Here is a 21,528-nt window from a genome sequence, read left to right as displayed (position 1 = left end):
TCAGTAATCTTAAGAGCTTCAACTACTACATAGTCTCTCTCTCTCTCTCTCTCTCTCTCTCTCTCTCTCTCTCTCTCTTTACGCCCGCTTCTAAACCGATAAGGAGAGATACCGACATACTTGTAAAGCTAGTAGGTTAGAGCGACGTCCATAGTGGGGCTGACTGGATAACACCTGTCACTAATCTCTTAATGGAGCCTAGAGTTGGGCTCACCTAACCAAACAAGCATCATCAGTGCTGTTCACGCCCAAGCTCACTCTTGTTCTATCCAGTACACAATAAATGTTTGCTGAACACATACATAGGCAGTGGCATGCTGTGATCTCATAATCATATTACATAAATGTTGCGTTACAATGCCCACACAAACAAAGCTACAAGCTTCTCACCTACATAAACATGGCTCTACGCTCCTTGCCTATCTTTATTTAATAGTCAACCCTTTTTTTTAATAACAAAACTATGAACTATACAATCAAGAACATACAGATTTGGGCAAGCCTAAAACCCAAAAAGGTAGCCTAGGCTCGCCTATCCTATAACCCTCAAAAGCCCCTCTACAACTAGTTCCCCCTCCTCAGGTTCCCAAGTACCACTCGATCCAAGAACTAGAACTAGAAACCTCTGAAAGATGGCAAGAGGTTGTTCACCTCCAAGAATAACCTCTTGAGTATGATCCTTTACCCAACCTGGCCAAGGTATCAACAATTGCATTAATTTCTCTTGGAACGTGGCATAAGACTATAATTGCCCTCTCCTTTAGCACATGGAATACAACTTTCAAAATCTCACATTTTAGTGGGTTTCACTAAAGTTATAAAGCATATCCACTGCCACTCTCAAATCACACTCCACCACTATCTTCAGGTACCCCTTGTCCACATAGTTGGACAGTCGTTCAATGACAACCTTCATCTCATCTCATAAATTCAGAATGGTTCTGAACCCACTGGTGAAAGTGAAAAGGAACTTCCCTCGCTCATCTCTACACAACGCTCCTCCTCCCGAGGGCCCTGGGTTACCCCTCGCCGAAGCATCTACGTTACATTTCACCCAACCAACCTTCAAAGGAACCCATTTAACAATAGATATTGCTTTTCGTCGCTAAGTGCCCATATCAACCCCCAAATCAATCAAGATATCACAATGAGCACTTCTTTTAAGGAGAGGAAGGGAAATGGCTACTAATGAAATTCACCTTTAGACCCAGCAATTGTTCTCCCTATATCCACTTCACATCCACCAAATCTAATTTCATTTCAATGCTACCAAATTTCCCATGCGATAAAATCCAAGATCATTCCTTGTAGAGTAGAAAACCCATATGTGAATGATGCCCCCACCCATCATTGGGTTGCACTGTTAAAAACTGATTGCCCCACCTAGAAGGCAACATCAAATAAAACCGTAAGGTCATTTCATACATGGGACACCAAGCCTCTACCCATGAATAAATGGTCCAATGTTTCGATGTCGTTGCTTATGGCTAACCTGCAATAATTGCACTTTGATGCCATCTAGACCCCTTTTTCTGAAACCTATAGTCAACCGGGACAACCCCTTGAAGTAGCTTCTAAACAAACATTGAAATCTTTGGTTGAATCTTCTCGTGCCAAACACCTACTACCTTTTCATGCTCCCACACCGGTCTAACCACGAATTTCCTCGAGGATTCGAAATTCGAAATGCTAGATGCTATAATCATCTTCTAGAAGCGTATATAAGCCCTCCTCTTTAAGAAAATCCTTAACAATCTGCATTAAGAGCTCAATGACTTGACTGGAGTCTACCAACCCATTCAGACCTAGCACCTCCCTAACACGCAAGCTCCTAAACTTATTAGGAAGATGTCTCATGCACTAGCACTCTAGCACACCTAGGCCCCATCAATTATATGCCTAAAAACCAAAATCTTCCTTACCGATTAACCAACGAGCTTTGTTTGCTAATAGAGGGAGGACTTGACAATCACAAATCCGACATGGGGACCTTGCTCTACCTCAGCATGAAGCAACCACACTTGAAAAGTTAGCCTTATATCTCACTCTGACAAACTTTCCCCACAAGGATGAGGTACCCGCAAACCTGGTAGACTATGCCATCTTCATTCAAAAACTCTTTATAACTTTGGATAGCTTTTTTATCCCCATACCTCCCTCCACTTTTAGCAACATTATTTGCTTTCAAGCTACCTAGTGGAATTTTTTCTTACCATCTCCCCAACCCCACAAAAATTTTGCAAAACATTTTTCTAAATTTGCTAGCACTTTTTCTGGCACATCCGTTGTAGTCAAGGAGTGGATGGGTGTTCTCCCTAGAACATGATTAATGAGCATTACCCTTCCAACCTGAGACATAAGTCTTTCGTTTCACCCCTCCACTCAAATTTTTATTTTATCGATTAAAGGCTTAAAGAATACGGTTCAGGACTTATTCTTGAATATGGGAACTCCCAAATACGTGAGGCTAAATACCTAGTAATCTTTCCGCTAAGCTGACTCTACTTGTTACCATAAAAGAGGATGCATAGAATCTACTCTTCACTTTATTAATTTTTTATATTGAGATCGCTTGAAACCTACAAAGGAACTCAGACCCCACTTTTAGGGATTTGTTACTCCCATTTGTGAAAATAATAGTATCATCAGAAAACAACAAATTAGATATCAACGGGTACACTCTCCCTATCTTGAAAGGCTAATAGAAACCCCTCTTAACCAACCTCTTAAATCCCTGACTAAACGCTTCAGACATAAGGATGAAGAGGGCTAGAGAGATAGGATCTCCCTACCTTAGACCTCTCGCTGAATTAGCACCGTTGATTAGCACCGAGAACCAATTATTAGCCCAACATTTTTCAGCATGTTGAACCTAATCCAAACTGAACATGAATTGCGGAAGAACCCGCTTAAGGAAACCCGAATCTACTTGGTCATAAGCTTTCTCCATGTCCAACTTAATGATCAAGTTCTTAACTCTAACCTTTCTATCTAAATCTCTGAATAATTCTTATGTAAGAGAAATAGATTCTATAATGGATCTACCTGTATAAAAGTTGACTGCTCCACTAAGATTAGCTTGGGCAAAATTGAGCCTAATCTGGTAAAAATCACCTTTACAAATACCTTATAGATAGGACGCAATTACATAGACTGTGTAAGTACCTTTATGATTATCACACATGGATTGTCAAATTTTGTGAGACAAAAGTTCTTCAAGGATAGATCACGAGTATGGAATTACAACTACTCTACATGCCTGAAGATTAATTCAAGATCAGCTTATGATCAGCTCAAGATCGGCTTCTGATCAGCTTAAGATCGGCACATCTTCTCAAGAAGTCGACTTCCGATTTCAACACAAGATCGAGTTAAATCTTAAGACAAGTTATCTCATATATTTGTTAAAACATAAGTGGTATAACCCTAGAAAGACCTTATGTTTAGGTACTTTCAAAAAATCATTAAACTTGGATTTTAATAGTGTTTTTGTTCTGGAATTCGACCAACCTAACTTCTAGTTCGACCAACCTAACTTCATTTGTTAACCTAACTTCATTTGTTAACATAACTTCAAGCCTGGGAAAAATAACAAATTTTGTTGAAAATTCGGCTAGCCTAAGTTTTGGTTCGACTAGCCTAAGCTTGCACCATCGTATGGCTTATGGAATTACTAGCGATTTTGGCTTCATGCGGGCGAGTTGCAGCCTGCAATTCTAACTGAGTGCGGGTTTTTGGAGTTAGCTCACCCTTGCGTGATCGCAACCCTTTGTCCCAGCCATTGTAGCATGTTTGTCAAAATTCGGCTAGCCCAATTGAGTTCGAGTCAAATTCCAACAATGCAAACTTTTGATTTTTGTAGCAATTCGGTCAACCGAATAGCCGTTGGAACGAATTCGGTGGAATCCGTCTAGCCGAAGCCAATCTCTGGCTAGCTAAAAATAGAGGCTTTTTCTCATTTTAAAGTATAATGAAAATTCACTGTAATCCTTTTACAAGAGAGAAAGAAGCTCAAGTCCTCAGCAAGCTAATTGTGTGGTATTTATAATATAATTTTAGCTTATTCAATTCCCTTTCTCAAGATCATTTTTATTTTTATTATAAAAGAGTAATATATAATCTTCTTTGAGATCTAAGAGAATTGAATCAAGTAGCATTTTGGTTTTTCATTTCTAAAATCTATAAAACCACTATAACTCCTTGTTCCTTGTGGTGAATGCTTTATTCTTTTGGTGGTGAATGTTATTTATTTCATTCTTGTAATGAATGTGGTAATCATTTTATATTCTCTTACTAGTTTAAAAGATTAATTTTAAAGACATTCATGAAATAAGATTATCCTACCTAATATTTTAGGTGAAGGTTTTCCTACAAATCATTTACAATAAAGTTTCAATACTCAGGCGATTGAGATTTTTGTATTCTTTACATATTCCGCATTTATTTCAATTATTTGGCATTTTCCTGTTCATCCCCCCACCCTCTAAGACATCGCTAGATCCCCTTTTCAAGTGATATCAGAGCGTGTTGCTCTTTTTATTATTGGATTTACCTCCTTGAGTTAGATCTAGAGCTATAACATGTCAAATTTCTAAAGGTTATCCATTACCTGGCTACCTCCATTTGATGGATCTAATTATTTATATTGGAAAGCCAGGATGAGAATTTTCCTCAAATCCATTAATGAAAGTGTGTGGCAAGTAACTGCGACTAAATAAATCCCTCCTATGATGGAAGTAGTAGCCGAAGATGGAACCATATCAATGAAAGAAACTGTATACACTTTTTGGACTACTGTTCAGAAAAGTGAAAGCAGTGTAAATGCAAAAGCCTTAAATGCAATAACTTATGCTCTATTGCTAGATGAATTCAAAATAATCATTTCTTGCGAACAACTAAACAAGCATGAGATATTCTTGAAATGACACATGAAGGAACTACCATTGTCAAAAAATCTAAGATCCAAATCCTTACAACCAAATTTGAGGAAATTAGTATGAAAGAAAATGAGTCTTTTATGGACTTCTACATGAAACTAAATGACATAGTAAATCCCATGTGGGGTTTTGGAGATAGAATCCCTGAAAGAAAGCTTTGCACAAAAATACTGCGATTACTTCATCATAGGTTTAACTCGAAAGTTACTGTTATACAAGAATGGAGGGATACAAATACTATGAAGGTTGAGGAGTTAGTTGGTTCTCTTTAAAATTTCTGACCTGAATTTCAAACCTCCTAAAATTAAGTCCATTGCTCTTAAATTTTCTAAATCTAATTCAAAGGATTCTAATGTAAATTCTGATCTTGAAGAAAATGAAGATGATATGACTATATTGGTAAAGAAATTTTATAGAATTTTCAAAAATAAGAAAAGGATAGATTTTTAAAAACTATTTGATAAAAGAAAAGAAAATTTAAAATTTTGAAAATCTAAAACAAAAGAAACACAATGTTTCAACTGTTCTGAATATGGGTATTTAGCTTCTAAATGTCCTAAAAAGGATAAATCTAAAAGAAAAGGTATGATAAATACTTAGGATGAATCATCGAAGTCTAAAACTAATTCTAAAATTAATGAATCAAACTAGGAAAATGCAAATGAATTGAAGGCCTTTATGACTATGACCAGAATCAATTCTTCAGATAATTTTGATGTCTTATTAATAAACTCCAAGAAGTGACTCTAAAAATAAAGATGATCTTCAAGATCCATATGTTGCCTTATACAGAGAAAGTTACAAAATTGTGGCTAAATTGATAATTCAAAAAGAAAATTATGTTAAACTATAATTAGAATTTGAAAAAGTTATTTTAGAATAATCTCATTTTTCTGATTGTTTTGAAAATGCTAAGTTATATTTGAGTTAAAAGATTTCTGAATTGCAAAAACTTAAATCTAAAAATGAGAAATTAAAACTTGAAGTTTCTTCGCTTCTGAGTTCAAAGGACACTTGGAAATATACCATTGGTGACTAAAAACTTGAAAAACTGTTAACCACATTTAGGCGATGTGGTGACAAGTCTGGACTGGATTATATTAAAAATAACTCTTTGAAATCTAAGGATTCTACTCTTACCTTTATAAAAGGAGAATCCTCCAACTCTAAAGCAGAGACTCTAAAAGAATCATACTATAAAAGGAATGACTTCAAAATTTCAAAACCTTTTCAAGCCTCTAATATAAAAAATAGTGCCAACAACCACAAATATCAAAGAAATAATAATAAAAATCCTCCATTAGCTGATAAAATTGTGGACTTGCTTAAAGAGCTATTGAAATCCAACTTTGGTAAGACTGGAGTATATAAAAATAGGAGAAATCCTAACTCCCAAATATAGCACAAAACAAGAGATCCTCCTAAACTTGAACCGTAATGAAATGAGTTCGAAAGGTTAAGTGTCTTCATATCCACACAGCTTTCAAAGAAAGTAGTCATTCAAGATGGTACTTAGATAGTGGATGTTCGAGACACATAACAGGTGATAAGGCTATACTCTCAAACATCAACCAAATAAAAGGCAGCTTGGTTATATTCGGAGATGGAAGCAACTACAAGATTATTGGCCAAGCCAACTTACCTCTTTTTGAAAATGTTTTATATGTTGAAGGGATAAAACATAATCTTTTGAGCATATCTCAAATCTGTGATAATAAACATAGGGTAAAATTTTCGGATCACAGATGTGAGATAATTAATGACAAAGGAAATGTAATATTAAATGGTCACAGAACTTTTGAAAATTATTATATAATTGATGACTCTTGCTCAACAAATCATTCATGCTACATGGTCCAAACAAACGAGATTAAACTATGGTTTCAACGTCTTGGATGTGTAAACTATAGAGATCTATATAAATTCAGCAAAAGAGATCACTTACGTGGCCTAACCAAACTGAAAAAGATAGCAAAAGTATGTGGCACCTATTAGATGGGCAAGCAAATTAGGAGTAGTCACAAGAAAGTGAACTCCTTAGCCAAGGTAAGGCATCTTGAATTTCTCCATATAGATTTAGTCGGACCAACTAAAATGGAGAGTAAAGGCGAAAAGAAATATTTTCTGGTTGTAGTTGATGACTACACTAGATATTCTTGGGTAGCCTTTTTAAGAGAAAAGTCAGATACTCTTGATGAGGTCAGAAAACTTATAAAACGCATCCAGAATAATAATAAAAAAAAAAAAGAGTTATCTTTGGTTAGAATTAGAAGTGATCGTGGAACTGAATTTGAAAATAGCAATTTTGAGAAATATTGCAATGACAATGGAATACTGCATGAATTTTCTGCTCCAAAAACACTTCAGCAAAATGGGGCTGTTGAAAGAATTTATTTTATTTTATTTTTTTTACAAGAAATGGCTAGTGTAATGCTAGATAGCCTGAATTTGCCTAAATATTTATGGGTTGAAGCTGTTAGTACTACATGTTATATAACTAATTATGTTTACATTAGAAAAATTAAAAATAAAATAACTTATGAACTATGGTTTAACAAAAAGCCCACTGTTAAATATTTTAAAACTTTTTGAAGGAAATATTTTGTTTTACGTGACCGTGAAAATTTAAAAAAAATTTGAAGTCGAAAGCGATGAGCAAATATTTCTTGGTTATACTCTAAATAGTCAAGCATACCATGTACTTAACAAAAGAACTAGGGTTATACAAGAATCGATAAATGTTGTGATAGATGATCAACCGATCACACCTAGTCTTAATCAAAACGATGATGATATCAATTTGGTTAATCTACTTGAATATTCATCTAAATCTGACAATACTGAGTTAAGGTTAGTCACAAACCATCCGACTAATCAAATACTTAGTAACTCTCACATTGGCATTCAGACAAGAAGACATCTTGAAAATATATGTAACATGTCTGCTTTACTTTTTAAATTGAACCAGGTAATGTAAATAAGGCACTCGTTGATGAAAGTTGGAAAAATTCCATACAAGATGAATTAAAACAATTTATTAGAAATGATGTATGGTATTTGGTTTCCAGACCTACTGACAAACATGTGATTGGAACCAAGTGGATTTTCAGAAATAAAACTGATGAAATGGGAAACATTATAAGAAATAAGGCATGACTAGTCATACAAGGTTATACTCAGATTTAAGGTATAAATTACGATGAATCCTTTGCACCAGTTGCACATCTTGAATCAATCAGAAAAAAAATATATTTAAAATATATCAAATGGATATAAGAAGTGCTTTTCTAAACAGTGATCTAAATGAGAAAGTTTACGTTGAACAACCAAAGATTTTTGAAGTTCCTAAAATTAGCGATTATGTCTACCGTCTTAAAAAGGCTCTTTATGGTTTAAAACAAGCACCCAAAGCATGGTATGAAAGTTGACGGAGTTCTTACTTAGTCATAATTTTGTTATGGGTAGTATGGACAAAATCCAACAAGTTATTTCCTAAATATTGCGTCTTGCATAGCATTTTTACATCAATGTATATCTTAGAGCTGGGAATAAGACTGATCTTACTCCCTTTATGCTTCGTGTCTTCCATGCCATTTTTACGAGTAATCGTAATTGTTTACTTTCTTTGATTCGCTACGTCATTATTTAATTTCGTTTGAATTCAAAGCATGGGTCGATTCTGTTTGGACATTTTATGTTTAGTCTTTCGTTTCATTACAATGTCCAAGTCCCTACGTTTGAGGCACCGGAATTCAAACTCCCCTTCAATAATGCGAATTTGAATATTATGAACCTCACTCCACCACCTGAACAAAGAAAAGGACATGAAGAACCGCAAGAGGCGGACACCACCATGGAATATATCTTCAATGAATTAGAAGATTTAGATGATCCAACTGATTCTGACTGTCATCCCTCTCAATTTGATGAGAGGTTATCGGCATTAAAGGAGAAGGTTGATGCACTGCATGTATCTCAAATATCATTAACCCAAACCGAAAAAGTCTACAATGAAGTACATGAAAAAGTACTTTCATCGAATCAATCAGAGTTTGTAGATTAATGATCCTTCGATGCCTGCACCATCTTCTTCAGGGTTAGATTGAGCTAGATTTGCTTATTTTCTTTGCTTATTATGAATTTGTATTAAACTATATTCTATTGGTTTGCATGGATACTTTCATGACTTGTTGGGATATTTCATACAACGTCTCATACAGTGTTTTTCATCTTATTGATTTATTCTAGATGTTTGGATGTTGATGTTATTCCTACTTGTTAATATTTATTCCTGTTATTTTACATAGCTTTAATATGCTTCATGATATATTCTATCATTTGTTCTTCCTTTGTCAACTTGTGACAAAAAGAGGGAGAAATTGGTGCTAGTAATGTGATGAATATAATGAATGCGATGTGCTATATATTTGCTAGCTACATATTATATTTTATGTATAGTATATGTTTTATTTCTCAGGGGGAGTATCAGTTGTGCACAGTTAGTTACAAGGATTACAAAGATGATTATTAAAACCTACATATGACAGCTTCAAGATTTTTGTTAATTTTGTGAATGATTCTTATGAATGAGGGTAATCATAAATGTTAGTGGATGTATAATGTATGTTGTGTGTTTTATCACGAAATTGACAAATGGGGAGATTGTAAATGCTTTTCTGTTTAGCACACATGGATTGTCAAATTTTGTATGACAAAAGTACTTCAAGGTCAAATCATAAGTATGGAATCACAACTACTCTACATGCCTGAAATCAGTTCAAGATCGGCTTATGATTAGCTCTCGGCACATCTTCTTAAGAAGTTGATGCCTGATTTCAAGACAAGATCGAGTCAAAGCTCAAGACAATTTATCCCATATATTTGCTAAAACACAGGTGGTATAACCATAGAAAGACCTTAGGTTTAGGTACTTTCAAAAAGTCATTAAACTTGGGTTTTAACAGTATTTTTGCTCTAGAATTTGACTAACCTAACTTTTGATTTGACCAGCATAACTTGATCGACTAACCTAACTTCAAGCCGACCAAAATAACAAATTTTGTTGAAAATTCAGCCAGCGTAAGTATTGGTTTGGCTAGCCTAAGCTTGAAATTCTATTAACCCGAGTGAGTTCGAATCGAATTTAAGCAATGTAAATTTTTCATTTTTGCAAGAATTCAGCTAGCCGAACTTTGGATAGATCTTATCCCGTGCCATCTGATAGTTGTTAGAATGAATCCAGTGGAATCCGGTCGACCGAGGCTAGTCTTAGGCTAGCCGAATTTCGAACTTCTTTGGCTATAAATAGAGACTTTCTCTCATTCTAAAGTATAACGAAAATTCACTCTAATCCTTCTGCAAGAGAGAAAGAAACTCAAGTCATCGCCAAGATAATTGTGTGGTATTTATAATTTAATTTTAGCTTATTCAATTTCCTTTCTCAAGATTGTTTTTAATCTTATTCTAAAAAAGTGATCTATATTCTTCTTTAAGATAAAAGAGAATTGAATCAAGTAGCATTTGAGTTTTTCATTTCTAAAATCTATAAAACCACTATAACTCCTTGTGCCTTGTGGTGGATGCTTTATTCTTTTGGTGGTGGATGTTATTTATTTCATTCTTGTAGTGAATGTTGTAATCATTTTATATTTTCTTGCTAATTTGAAAGATAGATTTTAAAGACATTCGTGAAATAAGGTTGTCTTGTGTAATATTTTAGGCGAAGGTTGTCCTACGAATCATTTAGAATAAAAGTTTCAATACTCAGGCGATTGAGATTTTTATATTCTTTACATATTCCGTATTTATTTTGATTATTTGGCATTGTTATATTCACCCCTCCCCCCTTTAAAACCTCACTAGCTCTCCTTTTTAGACTGGTTGGTCAATAATCTAAGAACTTGGAAGGCAATGTGCTTTAGGGATAAGGCATGAAAGAGAAGAGGTAAATGCTTGTGGAATTTGAACTACTTGGAAGAGGACCCTAACTTCTTCCAACATATTGAATGAAAATATCCCAACACCCCTTATGAATAGCCCCTAAAAAACCATCGGGCCCTGGTGCACCATCAGAAGGGAAGGATTCCATTGCCAGCTTCACCTTCTTTAAAGAAGGCTGTAAGGCCCGTATCCTAGTCCCTACCGTTCCTTAGACTCCCGTGATCCTCCTCATCGAATTCCCGCGACCCATAGCCTGTAGTCGGTATTTACACGCGATCCTAAGTTGCATCCCGTAAATCTAAGTCGACTCGACTCAAAACCTATACCCAAGGGACTGCGACGTCACCGCGGTTCCAACGTCACATCTTGCGCACCGATGCGATACCTAGGCTAGGAGTTGTGGACCCGCATATATTTCGAGGAAACGTCGCGCATTGCGAATCCCGAGAAAATCTCTAGCTAATCTATCATATCAATCAATCAAGTGCAAGTCAAGTATAGCCCATCACTTCACCCTTCACACCCATCCCTCTGTTACACAAAACATCTCTAAAGTCAACTCTCTCTTACACATACCCATCCCTCTCTTACACAACCCTTTTCATCCCATCACATCCCCTTTCCCTCTCATTCTCTCTACCATTTTCTAAGCATCTAAAGAGAGCAACCGTCCAAACGAGAGAAGCTCTAAGGATAGCCAAGTTTGTGGCCCACTCCCTACCCCAAATCTCTCTTCCTAATCCTTCGATCTTCATCATCCTCTATCAAAGAAAAAGCCAAGGAGCTTAACATCCCAAAGAACCAAGAAGAAGTGTAATCGGTGGGTGAATCTTCATTGTTGGTAGGAAAGGAATTTCCACCATTGATTTTGATGATTTGACCCATTTGATGTATGCATTGTATTGAGTAAAGGGAGGGCTCATTGTGGCGGAGTCCCTCGCCTCCACACATCTCTCTCTCTCTCTCTCTCTCTCTCTCTCTCTCTCTCTCTCTCTCTCTCTCCATTTCTTTTATGATGATGTGTTGCCCGCCTGATGGTGCATGTACAGGACATCCACCGTCCAAAAATTTTCGAGACATCTAGCAAGTTTCAGATGGACTGAACATCCAGTTGGTGGAGCCCACCTTGCTGTCCATTTCGAGCCAGCTTGGTTGAAGGGAAAGACACAAATATCGGCCTGATCCCGAGGCTGTTTGGCCCACCCTGGTGGACCCTACTGTGATGTATGTATTTTATATCCACGCCGTCCACGTGTTTGGCCCACCTTCCTACCTGTCCAATGGGCAAGCCTGCTGCCTGTCCCTTTGGACAGGCCTTGAGGAAGGAAAATATAAATATCAACTTGATTCAAATCATGTGGGTCGTGTGTACATAGACCCCACCTGATGTATGCATTTCATCCATGCTGTCCACCATCCAGCAAGGGACGGTGGAGCCCACATGATGTATGTGAATATCCACATCATCCACCATCCAGTCCTTGAACGGTGGAGCCCACATGATGTAAGTGTTGTATTCACACCATCCGTTTTTGCTGGACTGGTGGGCCACATGTGTGGACCCACCTGATGTATATGTTTATATCATCACCATCCAGCATCTCTGGATGGTGGGATCCACCTTGGTGTATGTATTCTATCCACACCATCTGGTCATGGACAGTGAGCCCACTTCATGTATGTGTTTCATTCCACCCGTCCGTCCATTTGCTGGACGTGCAGGGTCCACCTGCTGTACACGTAGGGCCCACCTGCTATATGTGCAGGGCCCGTCCTGCTATATGTATTCCATCCACACTGTCCATTTGGTGGGGCCCATCTACACTGCACAGGTCCACCATGTTGTATGTGTTCTGTATGCATGCTGACCATCTATTTTGTTAAGCCATAAGGGCTGACCCAAGGGACCCACCATGATGTATGTGAGGCCCATGCGATGAGGCCCATTGTGATGTATGTGAGGCCCTTGTGTGAGGCCCAATATGATGTATATGAGGCCCTTATGATGAGGCCCATTGTGATGTATATGAGGCCCTTATGATGAGGCCCATTGTGATGTATGAGGCCCAAGTGGTGAGGCCCATTATGATGTATGTGAGGCCCTTGTGTGAGGCCCATCGTGATGTATATGAGGCCCAATTGTGATGTATGATTCCACCATGATGTATGTGATAATATTTATGTAGCCCATCCATTTTCTAGCTAGTATAAGGGTCGTAGGCCCCATTGCAGTTAGATTCTAGGTTCCAAATGGGCCACACCTTGGGAGCAATGGTGGTTAAAGGTCCACGTTGTAAACGGTGGTTAAATGTCCCCATTGTACATCTCCCTATGGCCCGTTGTTAAGCTCATGACCATCTTGCCTTATTGGGCTATCCCAAATCATTGGGCCCCCAAAAGTGTTACCCATCTTACCCTAGTTGGCTAACCCAAACATTAGGTCCCCATTCATGCTAGTGCTCTCCACCACCCTTGTAGGAATCACCATAACTTGTAGACTCACCTTGTTTGTATCGGGCCCTATAAGAAAGCCCAACTTACCATATGATACAGTGGGTGAGGAAGCCCGCTTAATATACTTAGGGTCATCATCTTGACTCCCACTGTTATATGATTCACCCCATGAGTTCCATCCTTGATGTAATATGGCATCTAGGCCGCCACTATATATGTATATGAGAGTACATCATTACCGTTGATCATGCTTAGTATAACTTCATGATTCATGCCCATACGCATCATATGTATGCTTGATATGAGGAGTGATTGATTATAGCATATGCCATTGGGTGGAATGTTTTTGGGACTCCCTGATAGACGGAGTTGCCCCATATGAGCGCACGGTACGCGCAAGATTGATGCATGACTGGATAGTGTGACTCATGCACCTTGCATTTGTGTGATATGATCACTATACGCCCTACGACATCAGGGTCATATCCTCCATAGGCATTTATGGATGGCCAAATTGGACACCAAAAATATTGGTTACTAGCATCGAGGCGCCATAGATGTCCCAGGGTGAAAGTCCCCAAACCCTTATCGTACCAGGAGGATGCTCCAACGTCGAGACCGAGTGGATACATGAGCGCACAAGTGCCGAATACCAGGAGGTCGCGTCTCCTACTGTACCATGATCAGTTGGAAGGGGGTGTGGCCTTACCTACCCAACTGAGGGGGGTAATGATTTGTCTGAGTTTGACCCAGTTTGAGGAATGAGTCCTCTATCGATGAGTCAGGCTGACATTGGTAAATGGATAGTGAGGTCTCTTCCACTCGCCTAGTTGTGCGCTTAGATGGGGCGGCAAGCTAGCCTAGAGTACACTAGAACCCGGTGATTGTCTAGTGATGAACCATACTGATATGTGGATTCAGATGAGGATTGGTATGCTTGAGTTGCATCTCGTACATGACATTGGTCATGTAGGCCTTACATCGCATAGCCTTGGTATGGCCAATAGCATTCATGCCTTACATCGCATAACTTTAATACGACAGATATCATTCATGGATTAGCTAGCACCCTCTTATCCATTGACTTGTCAGCATTTTTCCATTCATGGACTTACCAGTAAATTCTGCATTACTCTGATATTGCATACTTGACACATATCTAGCATACACTTACACCACTCTCTAAGCTTTCTATAAGCTTATGCATGATCGTTGCGTGCAGGTGATGCTAGGATGTCGCAGCAGCACTGAATCAGGAGCGTGCCCTTGAGTTTCTAAAGCCTTCAATATCGCCATTATATTTCCCTTATGCATTGTACTCAAGTTCTTAATATTAGTGGATATGTGGTGGTGTTCTTGTTGTCATGTGGGTTATGCTTATGGTCATGCTTCTTATGAAACAAATTTATGTTGAAAATCCTTATTGTAGGATCCCAAAATCGGAACCTGGTATATGGGTGCTAGGAGCTGAGAATGGGGTACTATGGAGGTTGGCGGCGCCAGATTTGACAATCGAAAATTTTGTGAGCCCGCTTTCCGAGTCTGGGGCGTGACAAAGGCTCCGTTAGAACATCGATGATGCTATGGATGACTACACTTATGATCCAAACACTCTAAATACAAGGGTTCCTTAATCACGGCACATTTGTTTCTTTTATTACTCTACTTCCTTTTATGGTCAAAGAAATAATATTTATACTTTTAATTTTTCTTACCTTTTTAAAAGCTTTGTATTATTACCCAATGAAGTAGGCATATTGTCGAACCACATAAATTTATGTGCCTTCTTAAGACGATTTATATATAAAAGATATAATCATCTCGATTTGATCTCTTTTAAGATATATCTTTCTCTTAGTTTCTTTTTAAAAAAATAAATAAATTTCTTTCATCTATTTATGGGCACCACTTCTACATTACCCAACTCCACTGGTAATAATACTATTGAAATATATTTCATACTAGCATGGTTTGATGGTCTTGCATTATCCCAACCACCCTCCCTCCGTAAAGCCACTACTAATGAGGCCAAGATTCTAGTCATTCCGATTACATCTCCCTTCATAAAAATAACTTCGCCACCAATCAACTCCAATGATCAACCACCCATTACACCACTTTTCATGTTCATCTACTCATTTCTTCTAAAACACTTGCTTGTCCTGTTAAGCACACTACTTTTATGGTGACTGATTCTCAAAATGAAACTAGAGGTCAAAGCTCTTCAAGTCTCTAATTATCCTTTACATATCTTTCTTGGCTTCCCTATTTAGTGCATCCATTGCTCCACGTTTACATGTCGATCTATCTATCAATTCTATACTATCTTCTCAATATCTTCATTCACTCGTTTAATGGTGACTCATTCTCAAGATAGAAATTAATAAGCCAAAGCTTTTAATTTCTATAAAAATCTAGTAACTATGTCAATACTAGCATCTTTTGATTCCCAAAAGAACATGCATGCTACACTCATTATTGTAAGGATCCTCACTGGGATGTGGGTATGAATGAATGTAAGCTTTGCAAAGGAATCATATCTTGATTCTAGTTCTTCCTCATCTATCTCAAAAAATAAAAAAAATAAAAATAAAATAAAAAATAATAAAAAATAAAAATTGGTGGTTCTATAAACTCAATGATGACTTGACAAAATAATTAAATATCATAATACACATTTAGTTGCTAAGAATATTTTGACTATAATGAGACTTATAGTCTAATTATTAAGCATACTATTGTGATTGGTCTCTTCATCATTTCGATGCAAATAATTCTTGTTAGCTCTTCAAAAGAAGCCCATATGTGTCAAACTTGTTAATATACTTATCCTACTTATTCCACCATGTGTTGACTCTATAAAGTTATTTATTTACTCAAATAGGAACATCGGGCCTAAATTGTTAGGTTTTGCTCCTATTTGTTGGAATTGGGATTCACCTATAATAAGGCAGAGAGCTTATTACTTGAATGGAGTAAATCTTCTAGAATTATTATCACTCTTATATATTGGTTACTTGATGCTTACTAGCGTATCTATCACAACAATGGATGGTCTTATTTGTTCACTTCACATCAAATTTTGTATGAAGGATTTAGGTCATCTTCATCATTTCTTTTCACTTTTTATTTAAACTTGGGACTCTCTAGTATTTAACCATAACATGACCTTACATCCCGATGTCACTTTTTATCTCAACTTAGTGCACTTAGTATTTCACCATAACATGACCTTGTATTGACTGCATAGTACATCATATGTGTCAATTTATGCATCCATCGTCTATTTCCCAGTTGGTACACTTCAGCATATTTTGTATTACGTCAAGTGTAATTATTTTTTTCTCAGTCTTTAAATTTATCTCTTTAAGCCTTCTATGATGAGGATTTGACTAGTTGTCCTAATGACCATAGGTTACCACTAGATCTTCAAAGGACTTGGTATTATCTGAAAGAAACCACCCACATCTTCTTGTTGATGTTGAGGAATAATATAGATTGTTTGCCATCATTGTTTTATTATGAGACCTTGGTGTGTTTTCTATATTTCATCTTATTATTCTCTATGAAAACACTAATGCTACCCACATGAAGATTTATATAAGTTCACTTTCTATTTAGTAATGATCAATTATTTTATATATATACTTTTGCCAAAGTCCTCCTTATTCCATGCATCTCTCTACTTTGGTTTATGAAAATTGGCTCTTGTCCTTGATTATAGTAAGGAATAAAGTCAAAACAAATCCCCATATTTAATAATCAACTATTATACCAATGGTAGTAATTTGTACATACTTTCTTATGTGTTTAAGCATGTGTACCTACGTGTTGTCATTCAAAATAATGCAATGAGATTCCCAATGATAATCATATAAGAGGAAGGTTTCTTTACATGTTTACATATAATAATCTTATTATACAATGGTTATCAGTGGGGCTGATATCCGTATGGCATCCAAACTCTCTAGAAGGGTTACCCCACAATTAAAATTGAGGCCCAAAAAATCAGTTGATCAAATGATCATTTGCTCCACCTTGTGAATTTGTAGGTTTTTGGGTTAGTTTCAATCGTTTTCTTATGGTGTGGCTGAGCTGATGATTGGATCAACCTAATTTTTGGGGCATCTTAGTAGTATAGTTGGCCTCACGTGCTACATGGGTTTAAGGGGGGCACATACACAGAACACTGTAGGCCCTACATAGGTATAAGCAAGTAACTCTTAAACAAAAATGACCAACATTTTTCATGTAGGGGAAAATCTTAAGATTAAGTATATTTTGTGAGGCTTGTTTGTGTGTGTGTGTGTGTGTATAATTTTTAATCAATTTAATGTTATTGCATACTTTAGTAGCCTTCCTTATTTATGAAAGAAATTAATCATAGTTTTCATGAGAATTTAACTTGAGAGATAGTAATTACCTAATCCGAAAATGACTAGCAACAATTCCAAAACAAGCTCTAAGAATTTGAGAAACGTGATATAATTAATGGGAAATGGAAGTTTCCCCTTTATGTGGCCATTCCTCTCCATTTGCGTTCCTTCTCCTTTACCATCTGGAAAATGAACACATGTATTAAAGTTAGTGCTGATGTCTCATTAATAGAATTAAGCGCATATCATAGTCAAATTAAATACATTATTTTTTACTAATTTTGTATTGAAACAAACAAAAGTTTAACACTCTCATGAAAGACCCGTCCCACCGACCATTTTAACATTTTACTAATTGAAAGAGCATGGCTGGTTCTTTATTACGATTTTTTTTTTAAAAAAAATAAAATTTGTGTGTGTGTAAAGTGATTTAAAAAATCATGTTCAATAATCTTGCACACATTATTATGGTGAAAATGAGTTAGGTTAGTTACTTGGATTGTCTACTCATCTAAGAATTCAATTCGTTGGGACACACTTTTAATGAGTTACCATGTGGAAAGTACACCAATTAGACAATCTAACTTTTAAGATAGATGCCGCGGAATGAATGTTCAAATATAAGAACGTATTTTTGTCATAATCATCCATTTTTTAGACTAACATTCAGGTGATTAAGGTTATTCTATTGCAATAGTTTTAAACCCATAGACGAGTGGGACTAAGGCTCACCTAAACCAAGGTCTCCATATGTTGGTAGGGAGCTCTTAAAATAGGATAGGAGGAATTAAAGTGAAAAAGTAAATCCTTGAACAAACACTAGCTTACATAGATATGGAGTCAAGATCCCACCAACTTCAAAAAGCCAAATATGAGGGGTTAGTAGAGCTGACCAAATTGTATGGAATTAAAGAATCCCACTGGATCTAGAAAGATAGATCGAACCAGATCTACATAAAGATAGAAACCTAATGTTCTCCCATAACTACAACATCATTTAAAGAAGGAAGATAAAATTCTCAAAAGAGGGACTTGGGCTTGGCCATTGATCTCGAAGGGGAACATCTGAATACCCACATGATTTAAACACTTACAGTCACTACATGCATAAATTCAAATTTTCAAAACCTCTTTCAATGGATTGAGAATTGAGGATACTTCCATGAGACACATATGTAACTTAATCTCCTTAATTAGAGGATAACTAAGTTTTTGTCTCGACTTGGTGATATGGAAAAATCTTCCCTTAGCTAAATTTTATTAGGTCCCCACAAGGGTCCAACATGTGCTGCTTCAAGTTTAAAAAAGTAATTGACACTTTGGGAGAATTATATTATACATGACTTAGTGATTTTTTGGATTACGATTCTCTCCTTAGTGGTAGTAATCATTAATACATCACCACAATTTGTAAGGTCCCTGTTCCTAAAACATTTTACTCACAAAAATATTCTATGAACCATGGTGTTTGAAGTTATTGCCAAATTAGGGGCAAATGGTGACGCAGGGGAGGACGTGAGGTCGAGCACCGTCTTCCTCAAGAGGATAACTATTCCGAATCCACGGAACTTCTCTGGACTCCTCAGAGACTTCTCGAATCCACGAGGAAAGAAAACAGAAAATAGAAATAAATTCTAATAAATTCAAATTTGATTAATGAATAAGTAAAAATGAGTTCACAACCCTTTAAATAGGGGTACCAAGCAATGGAAAAGAAATCAGAATCAAACTACAACTAAAACTCCTAGAATTCGCGACTTACTATAAATAGTAAACTTACTATTTATAGACGGTCGTGATGTCTACTAGTGCGCAAGGTTTTCGGCCAAAAATAGTAAGTGTCCTATTTGGCTTCACCAAACCATTCTCCTAATTATTCTAAGCTCTTTTCACGTTGGGCGCAACTCCTAAAGCCCGACGGATAAAGAGTTATAATCAAACTAAAACTTACTATTTATAGTAAAAACGAAATTAAAACAGGGAAACGACCATCGATCAAGGGGTTTTTTGCAATTTCGGGCTGCACAACTCGGCATAGCAGGGTTGGTTGGCTAAAGTAGCTCGTTCTACCCCAAAATCATATATTTTACGTCAGATAACTCATTCCGGATTGCGAGATACGCCCGATCTAAGGTCCGATGGTCCGGATCACTTCTGTCGTCGACCGGGCCTTTTCAAATCCATCTTGGCAATGAAACTGTCCGCGACCCACTCTACATCAAATGGAATCAAAATTATCTTTGAGAAACTCATATCAAATTAGAACCGCTTTATCATCGGAAGGATAACAATTGATAATATCCTTCTAGCATTTTAGGTTAAAAATCAATTCCAAAAATGCAAAACAAAACTCCTAAAATGTTGATGCAGGAAAGGCATGCAACTTGTTAAAATTAGAATGCATTAACATAGTTCTTTGTTAGTTTGGATTCCACTAAAAAGGGATATAGCTATTTATGAAGTGTGTGAGTAGGGTGTGCATAATCTTTTCTCAATCACAGGACAACCTTCTAGTAGTATTTGCAGTCATCTTTGAGTTCGGTCACGTTGACCAGACTGGATTGACCTTAAACCTATGCCATCTTGTCCACATCGTCGCCGGTGTTCCGATGCCGCATCCCGTGCATCCATTTGAGTTGTAGATCATAGGTTGTAGGCGTGCATCATTTTGAGCCTTTGATCATGTTTGTGGATCCCACCTAGTATGGTGTACACATTTTCCCATGGGGCCCACCCTAATGCACCTTCTCCCATAAAGACTACCCTAGCTAGCTACCTAGCCTACCTAGAGCCTAGCAACTCATAATGAGTTTTCTTCCCCAAAACCCATCATTTGCATCTCTAAACAAGAAAATCCATCATTATTTTTCTTCCCAACATCTTACATGACAATCATGACTCCTCAACAACTACTTTTCTCTCTCCCTTCTCTTTCATTTTCTCTTCTTTCTTTCCTTGCTAGCCTTGGACGTCCAGCCCATCTTCCCTTCATTCCAGCCCCTTTCCTTCCTTATTTCCCCTCCATCTCACCATTACAATCCCATCTTGGCCATAGATTCATGACCCTTGAAGCTTGAGGTACATGATGATGATAGAAGCTTGAAGATCCAAGAGGTGGGTGCTCTCCTAGAATAGAAATTCTGATTTTCCTTGCTTAGATCTTTTTCTTTCTCTCATGAGGGAGGTGTAGGACCCACCAATTAATGGTGGAGATCCTACATAATCCCATGGGTGTGGCCAACGGCCCACCACTTGCATGCATGATCCATGCATAGGGCCATTCTCCATGGGCCCCATCATGGTAGTTTTCTTAATAGCATGGCATGATGGGGTCATCTAGACCCTACATCCTTGGTGGGGGTGGCATCCCCACCTTAGATTTTGATTCTAGGCCCATGCATGTTTAAGATCTAAGATGTACTTATTAATGTATGCATGATGTATGGTTGTGATTGATTTTGAAGGGCTCATAGTTGCGGAGTCCTTCTTATGGCCAGATCTTTATTTTCCCCTTATAAATAACCTCTGGTCATGTGGCCCACCTTGTGGACCAACAAAAATCCAAACCGTCCATAGAGGTTAGACGTTCATGACAGTCCACCTTAGACATGTGGCCCCCAAAATCTACCTAAATGGGGCACATGTAAGGGGTTTTTGTTATCGGGGAAGGCTGGATGTTTGTGGGACCCACTGGGATGGTCCATCCCATGATTTTCAGGGATTAAATCTCATTTTGAATAATGTTTATTTTTAATTCTTTTCAGTTATATGTTACTATCTAGAACTATTTGAATAGATTTTTTAGTCAACTTGAGGCCAGA

General features: G+C 37.2%; 1 protein-coding gene across 4 annotated transcripts in view; it reads right to left on the bottom strand.

Annotated features, from left to right (window-relative positions):
* LOC131258372 (uncharacterized) overlaps positions 1-21,528 on the bottom strand; it is a 199,496-nt gene that overhangs the window by 65,135 nt on the left and 112,833 nt on the right. For all 4 annotated transcript variants that reach the window (XM_058259652.1, XM_058259655.1, XM_058259656.1 and 1 more), the window contains one exon: positions 17,755-17,889. In XM_058259652.1, the coding sequence (XP_058115635.1) occupies positions 17,755-17,889 (135 nt within the window). The remainder of the gene's footprint in view (positions 1-17,754; positions 17,890-21,528) is intronic.

The sequence above is a fragment of the Magnolia sinica genome, chromosome 10 (genome assembly GCF_029962835.1).
Source record: "Magnolia sinica isolate HGM2019 chromosome 10, MsV1, whole genome shotgun sequence".
NCBI classification, from domain to species: domain Eukaryota; kingdom Viridiplantae; phylum Streptophyta; class Magnoliopsida; order Magnoliales; family Magnoliaceae; genus Magnolia; species Magnolia sinica.
The sequence above is the reverse complement of the archived record's forward strand: the minus strand, read 5'-3'. Positions and strand labels throughout refer to the sequence as shown.